At 50.7% G+C, this 11,742-nt stretch overlaps 1 protein-coding gene across 1 annotated transcript; it reads right to left on the bottom strand.

Moving 5' to 3' along the window:
• Window positions 1-8,743: 8,743 nt before the first annotated feature.
• B3GNT6 (UDP-GlcNAc:betaGal beta-1,3-N-acetylglucosaminyltransferase 6) lies at window positions 8,744-9,895 on the bottom strand. The gene is given in 5 exon segments (XM_060105504.1): window positions 8,744-9,055; window positions 9,057-9,098; window positions 9,100-9,420; window positions 9,423-9,490; window positions 9,493-9,895. Coding segments are annotated over 5 exon segments (1,146 nt in total).
• Window positions 9,896-11,742: the final 1,847 nt, after the last annotated feature.

Consider the following 11,742-nt stretch of genomic DNA (forward strand, 5'->3'; position numbering starts at 1 on the left):
AGAACTGAGCCTCAGGAGATACCCCAGTCACCCAATCAGGAAATGGCAGAACTGGGATCCTCCCTACCCTGTCTGACTCCATTCATGCCCTTCCCCTCTTCCTCCTCCTCTATCCCCCTCCTCCTCTTCTCTCCCCCGGGGAAAGGCCACCTCTGATGGCTTCTTGACTGGCTGTCCAACCTCTGCTGCATCCCCCTGTAACTGGGAGCTCCTTTCCTCACAGGGCAGCCCTTTCTACTTGTCTTGGGAGAGTCTCTGTCACCCAGAGCTGTGACCTAGTTCCCTCTTCCTAGCTCTGCAGGACTCCATAGCCTCCACCCCACCAGAGCCCTGGAGAGAATCTTCTTTGCTACAGGCCAGCAAACTCCTATCTTCGCTGCTCCTGTATGTAACAATTTCCCAAGTGAAATCCTTATAATAATAATTTCTTTAAAAAATCCCAACAGATCTAATTGTCTAGCTATTGTTTGAGAACCCTAAAGGAAGCCCCTTGACATGGGAAATGGCTCAACATGAAGGCTCCTAACGCCTGGTGTCTTGGGGTAAAATATTCAAGTAACCATTCAAGTTCCCCCACACCCATCTAGCCAAGGGGACGGGATCGCAGGGAGAGGAGTGGAGTTGGACATACAGAACTTTTCAGGACATGCAGAACTAATGGTATTCTGAGAGTTTAGGAAATGGGAGAGTCACACTGAACTCCAGGGGAGAGCACACACCATGGAAAATAGGGATATGAAGGACAAAATGAACTTTGAGTTGCTCTTAATTCCATGCTACCCTGAAACACTGCTTATATTTTGTTAGTATCCTGGATATTATTAAGAACCAGCCAAAGCCAAGTGGGATTTATTCAGGAATACAAAGTTGGTTTAATAATAGGAAATCCATTAATAGCATTAGTTTGCTAGGGCTGCCATAAGAAAGTACCACAAACCGGGCAGCTTAAACACAAGCTTATTGTCTCACAGATCTGGAGGCTAGAAGTCCAAGATCAATGTGTCGTCAGGGTTGGGTCCTTCTAAGGGCTGTGAGGGACCATCTGCTCCGTGCCTTTCTCCTAGCTTCAGGTGGTTTGCTGGCAATCTTTGGTACTCCTTGGCTTGTAGACACAACACCATGATCTATGCCTTCATGTTCACATGTGTTCTCCCTGTGTGTCTGTCTATCTCTGTGTCCAAACTTCCCCTGTTTATAAGGACACCAGTCATATTGGATTAGGGTCCACCTAATGACCTAATTTTAATTTGATCACCTCTGTAAAGACCCTATTTCCAAATTTACATTATGAGGCACTGGAATTTAGACTTCAACATCTTTGGGGGGACACAATTCAACCCATAACAAGTATGCACCATATTAATGAACCTAAGGGGAAAACCATGATTTTTTCCTACAGATGCCAAGAAAGCCTTTAACAAAATTCAACACCGATTCACAATAAAAACATTCAATGAAACAGGAAGTGAGGGATACGTTCTCAACACAATAAAATGTAGTCCTAAAGCCGACATCTTATTTAATCAAGAAACACTGGAAGCACTTCCACTAAGATCAGAAACAAGGCAAGAATAGCCACTACACCACTATTCCACATTGTACTAGAGGTATTAGCCAATGCAATTTAACAAAATAAATCAACTTAAGGCCTAAGATTGAGTAAAGAAAAAAAAAACTATATTTGCAGATGATATAATGTTATACCTGAAAAAAAAAACCTCAGAGAACCAATGATAAAACTAACTCAAATAGTGAAAGAGTTCAGTGAAGTAGCAGGATTCAAAATTAAAATACAAAATTCAACGGCCTTTATATATACAAATAATAAACAAAGGTCATAAGGGTAGAGAAAACCCTTTTCATAATAAAAACAAAAAAAAGATTAAGTGCTTAGGAACAAATTTAATGAGAAATGCATAAAACCTACCTGAGGAAAATTTTAAAACATTCTTGAAAGACACCAACTAAGAACAAATGGAAAGATATCCCCTGTTCTTGGATTTTATGACTCAACATTATAAAGATGTTAGTTCTCCCTAAGTTAATTTGTAAGTTCAATACAAACCCAATAAAAAAACCAGCAAGCTCTCTTATGAAGATAGACGAGATGCAAAGTCCATATGGAAAGATAAACATGCAAGAATGGGAATGCTGAAAAAGTAATACTATGAGGAGGAAATAGCTTTAGCAGACATAAAACAATAAAAGCTTCTATAATTAAAAACGGGTGGCAGGCTTCCCTGGGGGCGCAGTGGTTAAGAATCCACCTGCCAATGCAGGGGACACGCGTTCAAGCCCTGGTCCAGGAAGATCCCACATGCCGCGGAGCAACTAAGCCCGTGCGCCACAACTACTGAGCCTGCACTCTAGAGCCTGCACGCCACAACTACTGAAGCCTGCGCAGCTAGAGCCTGTGCTCCGCAACAAGAGAAGCCCGCGCCGCAACGAAGAGTAGCCCCCGCTCGCTGCAACCAGAGAACGCCCACACGCAGTAACGAAGACCCAATGCAGCCAAAAATAAAATAAACAACCACCTCACTCTCCCCAGGACCCCTTCTGCCCCTCAGATCCCTTCTCCCACAGCCAACTGAACTTTCTAGAATACAAATCCAATCTCTTTTCTATAGCTCCAAACTCTTGAGACCAGGAGTAAAGAAAGAAAAAAACAAAAGACATTTTAAAAACGTCATTTCTGTGTTCTTGGGAGTATGAGAACTAACCTTCCGGAAAGACTGCTTTTCTGCTGGGAAAATAGGTTAATGGGCCTGTTTGTTCCTCCAAGGCCAGGCTGAGTCTAGGCTGGAGGGGAGGAGAGGGTCGTCACCACTACAGAATCATTCTGGAAATGACCGTCCCAGGGTGGAGAGAGGCCAGCTCTAACAACTGTTACGACGTTGAGTCAAGGCTAAGAGATCGGCACTTCCCCACCCCCACCGCGAAACCCGGGCAGCCAGCCCGGGAGGCCCCTTCAAAGCCGGTGGTTCTGCTCTCCCGGCTTCAGGCTCCGGCTCAGAGCCCAGCCTTGACGGGCGGAGTCCTCACTCTGCTTGGGCAGCGACGGGAGGGGCTTCACTCAGGGCCCAGGAAGACAAACACTCGAAGTAGTTATCGTTCAAACCCCAGAGCGTCCGCTCCCCAGGGCTGCATTCCGAGCTGGGGTCGGGCCTGGGGCCCTCACGGTGCGACGCTGGAGCCACTGCGCCTTTCTGGCCCGCTTTCCCTTCCACTGGGGCTGGGGGCAGGAAGGCATCTCTCAGGGCCCTTCAGACTCGGACTTGGTCTCCCCAGAATCATTGCTCTTTTCTTCTGGGTTTGAGGGAGGGGATAGGTATGGCATCGGGGTGGAGGAAACTGAGGTGGGGCCTCACCTTTGAGCTCCACCCTCCCCTCCTGCCTCGAAGGGTTACTGCCTCCTGCTCCCAAGTGCCGCTGAGATGGGTGGGGCTGAGGGGGTTTTCCTTTGCTGAAGACACAAATAATGTTATGGCTGTGTGTGCGTGTGTGCACGTGCGTGCGTGCGTGCGTGTGTGTGTGTGGCAAACTGCTGTCTGCCTCCTTCTCTCTGGAGCCTAGAGACCTGGCCTCTGGCCTTGTGCAGCTGCAGCCTTCGGCTCTGGGTGTGGTGGACGTCAGGCACGGTGCCTGGGGCAGTGGTCAGGGCCCAGGAATGGCAGGCAGGAGGCCTGGTCATTTACTTACCCGGGCCTCAGTCTCCACATCTGCCCAATGGGGATGATAATAATCCCTGTTCCCTGGATGGGGGGAGGATACAAGGAAGTCAGGGGCTTGGAGGTGCTTTATAACATGATATATCTACACATTAATTTAGATGTTTAAAAATATATTAACTTTTTTTATTGCATCGCTTTTAGATTCGGTCCTAGGTACATTTTTATTTCTATTATAAATGGTACTTTTACAAATGACTTTTCCTGATCGCTTGTAACTACTATATAGAAGTTAAATTGATTTTTTTTTTTTTTTTTTTGCGGTACGCCGGTCTCTCACTGTTGTGGCCGCGGCCATGGCTCACAGGCCCAGCCGCTCCACAGCATGTGGGATCTTCCCGGACCGGGGCACGAACCCGCGTCCCCTGCACCGGCAGGAGGACTCTCAACCACTGCACCACCAGGGAAGCCCTAAATTGATTTTTGTACATTGATTTTGTACTGGAAGACTTGGTACATTTTAAAATTATTTTAATTAATTAACTGTAGGATTTGTGTGTGTGTTTTGGTGGGTTTTCTAAGTAGGCTAATGGTTCTCAATGAGGTGTACTGCCCCCTGGGGGGAGATTTGAAAATTTGTAAGGGAGTTTTTTGTTGTGCCCAAGAATTTACACATCATAATTCATACAATTTTATTTGTCTTTTATTAACCTTTTATATTACAATAAAAGAATTATATTGATTTTTGGAAAATATATGTTTGGACAGATTATATTCTCTAAGAATTTCACTTCAGGATAGGGAGTATAGCATTAATTTTGTGGGGAAATTGGATCTGATAGGGTTGCAAGCCTCTGAAGTTCTGATAATTTTCAAGTCATTATCATTTTATTTTTTTATTTTTTGGCTGCCCTGCATGGCTTGTGGAATCTTAGTTCCTGGACGACCCATGCCCTCGGCAGTGAAAGTGTGGAGTCCTACGTACTGGACCGCCAGGGAATTCCCTCATTATCATTTTAAATCTTTATCTTGCCTTGCTGTGCTCTCAAGCCTTGCTCAATGTTGAACAGTGGTGATGATGGACATGTCTAGTCTTTTCTGACTCTTAAAGGAAATGCTTTCACCTTTTACCAAGATTTTCTTTAAATCACGAACGGATGTTGAATTTTATCAAACATTCCCTCCCCCCGCCACGTCTGAGATATTCATATTTCTCTTGATGTGATGTACCACATTGACAGATATTCCTTTTTTATCCGTGTATTCTGATTCCTTTTCTAATGCTAAGCCCACCTCAAATTTCTGGGATAAATCCATCTAGGTGCTCTGACATCCTTTTTATGTATTGCCACATTGTCTACTAGCGTTTCGTGTAGGATTTTGCATCTGTGTTTGTTAGTGAGGCAGCCCTATCATTTTCCTTGCTCGTGGGGTCCTTGTCAGCTAGGCCGACCTGGTGAAGGGAGTTGGGAGCACAGGCTCCTGGGGCCCAGATTTACCCAGACCCAAGGACCAGCCGCCCGCCTCCGCGCGGAAACTGTATGCAGGGCGCGCCCCCTGGCGGCTGCGGGGCGCAAAAGAGCCCGATGAGCCAGGCGAGGAGAAAGGGAACCAGGTAACATCAGGGGGTGCCAGAGCTGCGTGGGCCGTGGGCCTTCGCTGGGCCTGGTGACAGTGAGCAGTCCAGCTTCAGAGATGGGTTGACCAGGACCCAGAGTAACAAAGTAGGCCTATAAATGTGGCGTTCTGACTCTTCTGAGCTGTGAGTTTCCTGAATCTTAATCTCTTTACCCATAAAGTGGGGATAATCCACCTGCCTGTCAGGAAAATGGGAGGAAGTTGTCACAGCACAGAATTCAGACTTTTCCAAGGACACAGAGGTGTCCTCTCCTGACACCTCAGCATTCTTGTTTTTTTGTCTGTTACAAGCACTTGATAAATGGCAAGTGGGAAGAGAATTCAGGGTTAATGATACTCAGCTGTCCAGAATGAGGTCACATCACGGAGGTCTGTGTGAAGGAATCACATCTGTTAATTTATTAATTTTGTTCATTATTTCATTATTGTTCATTTATTCAATATTTATTGGACACTGTCGTACAAGAAATAATGGCCCCCAAAAGATGTCTAGGCCCTAATCCCTGAAACCTATGCATATGTTAGGTTACATGGGAAAAGGGAATTAAGGTTATAGATAGAATGAAGGTTGCTGATCAGTGGACCTTAAAACAGGAAGATAATCCTGAATTACCCAGGAAGACCCAGTGTGATCAAAGAGTCCTTATAAATGAAAGGGGAGGCAGAAGAGTCAGAGGATATGGGACCAGTGGAAGCAGAGGTCAGAATGATGTGACTGCTGGCTTTGAAGATGAAGGGAGCCCGCAAGCCAAGGAATGTGGGCACACTCTAGAAGCTGGAAAAGGCAGGGGAATAAATTCTGCCCTAGAACCTCCAGAAGGAATGCAGGCCTGTTGACACCTTGACTTTTAGCCCAGCAAGACTCATTCTGGACTTCTGATACATAGGGCTATAATAACTGTATTTGTGTTTTTAAGCCAGAAAGTCTGCGGTAATTTGTTACAGCAGCAATAGGAAACTAATACACTCTCCTGATGGATACAGTTCATGCCACTCGGACAGATGGGCACAAATGAGTGGGCACATCCATTCATTTGTTCACCCCTAAAGCATTTAGGAAGTACTTACTGTGAGCCAGACCCTGTTCAGAAGCAAGGCCAGCAAGGGACAAGTGGCCAAGGCTCCTGAGCACCCATGTCTGGGACTGCAGAAAGGGTGTTTGGATGGTGCCTTTTCCTCCTGCTCTTTCCACCTCCCAGAGCCAAGAGTGAGCCTGCAAGATGCCAGGGCCTCCCTCCATGGGGTAACACCCGATGTGATTCAAACATGGTACCTCCCTCTGGGAGCAGCCAGTCTGGTTGGGGGGAAACAGGGATCAGAGAGGACACATTAGGTTACCCGGGATAAGGCAAGGCTGCCCTAACAAAGTGCTGACAAAATCCCAGAGGCTCAAAAAACATAAAGGCTTACTTTGTTCTTCTCAATAGTTTGAGCTGAGTATTCCAGGTCAGTCTACGGGCAGCCCCACTCCCTGGAGTGAACTGGGAAGCCCTCTTGTTTCTCTGCCTTCCTCTAGGCCAGTGGTTCCCACCACAGGTGACTTTGCTCACCAGAGTACATTTGGCAACGTTTAGAGATATATTTGGTTGTCATGACTCGGGGTGTGATTCTGGCATCTACTGGGCAGACGACACGCATACGGCTAAATGCTCTCTCATGCTCAGGAACCGCCCTACCCCAAATGGCAATAGTGTCAAGGTTGAGAAACTCAGGCCTAGGCCTGGGGTGTTGTCCTCATCTGCAAGGTCACAGGCCCATCCGTGTTCCAATCCAGGGGAAGGGGAAAGTGAGCACAGGTGAGGCCCAGGTTCAGGAGGGGTCCTCATCACAACCACACACAGCCATGAAAACAGCCTGGTCACATGCCCACGCCTCACTGCAAGGGGGTCTGGGAAGTGTAGTCTAGGTCTGTGCCCAGGAGGAAGCGGGTAGCAGAGTTTGGTGGCCAGCCTCCCCTGCAGGCATCCTCACTGATACAAGAGACATGGACAGTGGTGGTTGGTGGATGTTTCCAGTGAAGGGATCAGAGCTGTGCGACGATGCAGGGGCAGGAGAAGGCCCGACAAAGGAGGGCGCTGCACATGGTTCTGCTGGATGGAGTCCTCCAGCAAGGAGGACTGGACCTGAGGGCAGGGGAGGCATCTGGTCAGCCTTCTGGCTTCTCATCTAGGCTTTCCTCCTTGAAGCTCAGTCCTTCTTGTCCATCTTATATAGTTGAGACCTTGACAGCACACATATCTGCCTCACTCTTAAGCTGTTTCCTTGATTTTTGTACTTTGCCAACAACTGGCAGCTCCTGGAGGTCAGGACCACAGCCTGACCCTCGGAGTCTGGTCACTGAATCTCCGCCTGTTGTTCGATGTTCACAACAGACCCCAGTCGCCCCCGCACACTCCCTAATCACTGTCCTTCATGGTTACTGATCAGGTCCCCCCAGCCCCCAAATATAGCCCCTTACACTGACCTTCCACAGGCTTTCTCAACAGTGTCCTCCAGATTCCCCAATCACTGCCTTTCCTAGTTTCCTCATGACTGACCCCCATGGCATCCCCACACTGACCCCTGAACTGAACTCCCAGCTTGGTTGCCCAAGGCCGACTGACCCTGAGGCCCAGACCCCGGCAAGGAGCCTGTCTCTGTCCCCTGGGAGTGAGTGCTGGCAGGGCAGGTGTGCGTGGGCCAGACCTGAACAGGCCATTAGCTGTGGTCAGGTTGAGTGTGGAGGGGACCCGTGGTGTGTTGTCTGCCAGTGACCACACAGCCCTGGATTAGTCACTGCCCTGGCTGGGCCTCAGTTTCCACTTTGCACAGTGGGGGTCTTGGCCTCACAGGGATTGGGGTTGGGGAGTAGTGGGGGAGAACCAGGTGGGAGGGAGGCTGCCAGACACCCTCAGCTCTGACTCTGGGGGGGTTGCTTTCTAGGTCCCAGGTTCAGACTGACTTCTGGGGAGTGGAATCCCTCTGATGGCTGGCAGTCCAGCTCCACACATTTGCGGAGGAAATGACGAAGTAACAACTCGCATGTGTCCTGCACCTGCAGGCGACATTTGATCCTGGCTCCTCACCCCTCCCTTGCTCCATTGCCCGCAGTGACTCGAGGTGGGTGTCCTGGAAGGCCCACAAAGGGGGCGATGGAGCTGGGTCCATCCCTCGTGCAGTGGGCTTCATTCCTAGCTGTGCATTCCCATTGCCTGAGGAGCTTTAAGAAAAACCGAGAAGTCTGGGGGAACCCAAGACAATCAGAACCTTTGGAGTTGAGGCCAGGATATAGGAATTTTCCACCCCCTTCACCCAGGTGATTCCAAAGTGCAGCGAGGATTCAAGGGCACCACGCTGGGTAGGACAGAAGGTATCCAGAGCAGGGAAGATGCGCTCAGCCCGAAAAGCATCACGTGCGGAGGCTGCTCATCCCCGCCCCCAGCGCAGCTCACCCGGCCTCAGGAGACCCTGTGGCCCCCGCCACAGCTCAGCCCGGGGTCGCGCAGCACCTTCCATGTGAGCAGCATCTCGTAGGGGGCGAAGCGGTGCACAAGCATCAGCTCGCGGTACATGCAGGGGTCGAAGGAGGGCTGCCGGGCGCCGGGCAGTTGCACGCCGAAAGGCCGGATGCCCTCGTGGCCGCTGGGCGCCAAGCCGGCGCGCTCCAGACACATGCCCATGTAGGCGCCGTCGATAGGGAAGAGCGGGATGTGGCAGGCGGCTTGGCGCAGGGCCTGGATCGTGCGGCTGGACAGACGGAAGCCGCAGCCGCAAGCCGCAGCCGCTGTAGTACACTGGGTAGGCGGGTCCGGGACAAGAGTTGCGGAGGCACGAGGTACTTGCTCCCGCTGTCGCGGATGGGCACGGAGCCTCTCATGAGCTGCCCGGTGAAGAGGTGGCGGTCGTGCGGCTGCGCCTACAGGAAGCGGAGCACGTTGGCTGTGTGCACTAAGACGTCGTCGCCGCCGCTGAGCAGGAAGCGCGAGTGCAGGCAGCGGGCCTCCAGCCAGTGGATCAGGTGCACGTGCTTGAGCGTGAGGTTGAGGAAGGTGTCCGCGGAGGCCCCCTGCAGCACGCCGCCGTGACCGCGCGCCTCCAGCGCCACCACCGCCGCCAGCCGCTCAGCGCGCTCGGCGTGTCCTCGGGAGCGGCGGTGCCCAGCCGGAAGAGGCGGCACCCCGACCGCCAGCCGTAGCTGCGCTCCTGCCCCACATGCGGCGGATGAGCTCTTGACGCCCGTAGTTGGCAGGCGACGACTTCACGGCCAGCAGCAGGGAGGTCCCACGGCTGCCCGCACCCTTGGCCGGCGCATCCCAGAGCAGCGGGAAGTGGCGGCAGTGGAGGTACTGCAGGAAGTCTTGGATGCACGTGGCCAGCCGCTCGAAGTCGGCCGTGGCGTTCGCCGAGGCGTTGGCCAAGCACGGAGGCCCTGGGCTGGACGGCGGCGCAGCAGCAGGGGCCACACGGGCAATCTGCGGGGAGCCATCCGACATCCTCTCCTGCTGGGACTTGGCCTCGGGGAACCACAGATGCAGGCCCAAGAAACTCAAACCCACTAGAAGGCAGGTCAGGGCCTTGGGTTTCACGGCCCTGCGGCGGGGAAAAGCCATCTGTGGGGGGAACCGAGTCAAAGGTGAGCCGGGAGTCGTCTTTGAATCAGCAGAATGACACCCTTCCGCTGTCACGTCTCTCCCAGAACTGAGAACCAGCCCCTTCTCAACTCTGTTGTTAAGAAGATAAAATAAAGGAACGAGAACTGAAGTATTTCACATCTCCCAAGTCTGAAGTGTTCTGACCTTCAGATCTGTGTATCTCGTTGCCTCCTGACATCTCCTCTGGATGTCAGGTAGGCCAGGCGGACTCAAGTCAAAGTCAAAGCCTCCGTCTTCCCGTGAATCTATATGCTGCTTTTTCCACTTCAGTGAATGGTACCTCCCTCTGCCCAGTTGCTCCAGCCGCAAGCCCTCTCTACCCCACCCTCAACTTATATAGACTTTCCACATCTTGTTGATACTGCGTCCAAATCTCTCCATGCTTATTCCCTCCTCCCCACCCCTGTCGAGCCCTGACCCTCCCTGATCTATTTTCCTCCTTGGGAAGGAAAGGGAAATAGATGCCCATGCCTCCTTGGGAAGGATGAGGTGACAGACCCAGGTTAAAATTCAGTCATTACCACTTATATGTATCGTCTTGAACAAGTCATTTCAGATTTCTAGGGCTGAGTGTTCCCCTCTATACCAAAGGGTTGGTAGCTTCCTACTTTGCAGGGTAGTTGAGAGCATTAAATGAGCATGAACTGGCCAATTAATGGCACCAATTCTTTACCCTCTTTGGCATCCTCTGGCCCCACCTCCTTCTATTTCTACCTGTTGGTGTTATTTTGTTTCCCCCACATGCCAGGTCAGGCCCTCTCCTCTGTGTATCTAAATTCCCCGGCCTGCCCAGGTGCACCTCAAGCCCCGCCTTCATGAGGACACCTCAGGACAAATCCCAGATCACAAGAGCCTTTCCTGTATTTATTCCTTGCTAAATTCAGCCACACCAGGTCCTGCTCTTCTTGAAACACACTGCTGTTTCAGGGACGCCACTCTCTCCTGGCTATCCTCCTCCCTCTTTAACCATGTCTCTCAGTTTTCTTTGCTCATTTCTTCCTCTCTAACGTCTTTAATGGTTGGGCTGGGGCGGGGTGGGGGGGCAGTTCTCCAGGACTCTGTCCTAGACACTCTTTTCACCTTTGTGCAAGATGATTTCCTTCGCTTTTAGCACCTCCAAACTCCAGAGTCATATGTCCAACCAACAGCCTGTTATTCACCATATCCATGTGGTGGTCCACAGCCACCTTGGGTGCAGCCTGAGCTCTCATCTTCCTCCCCAGAGTTGTCCCAGAGTTCCACCCTCACTGTGTTGTTCAAGCCCCAAACTGTGATTGACTGCCTCCTTTCCCTCATCCCCCCCACCAAAGCCTGGTCAGTTCTAACTCCTAAATATTTCATCGGTCTGTCCCCTTCCATTCCCACCATCAACAGGCTAATCTAAGCTAGCATCTGCTGCTCAGATGAACTAGCCTTCTGCTTGGTTTCGCCACACACTTCCTTGCTCTCAGCTGATCCATCCTCTACAGAAGCTGGAAAAACCTTTGAAAAATGAAGATTTGCACGCCACTCCTCATGCTCTTTCCCTCAACTTCTCATTGTCATCCACCTACCCTGGCCATCAGCCAAGTCACAGCTTTGGACTGCCAACCTCTTCCTACCTTGGAGCTTTCTCTCACACTGTTCCACTGCTGAGATGGACCTCCCTTCCCCTCCTTCACCTACTTACCACCTGCTTGGCCTCTTCATCCTCTAGTTTCACTTGAAAATAGGCATGTCGTTGGGAAAGGTTTAACGTAACTCAAAGGAGACTAGAGTGTTATTTGTTTAAAGTTTTATCTTCCCACCTAGTCTGTAAGCATCCT

The sequence above is a fragment of the Mesoplodon densirostris genome, chromosome 7, assembly GCF_025265405.1.
Source record: "Mesoplodon densirostris isolate mMesDen1 chromosome 7, mMesDen1 primary haplotype, whole genome shotgun sequence".
Classification (NCBI taxonomy): Eukaryota; Metazoa; Chordata; class Mammalia; order Artiodactyla; family Ziphiidae; genus Mesoplodon; species Mesoplodon densirostris.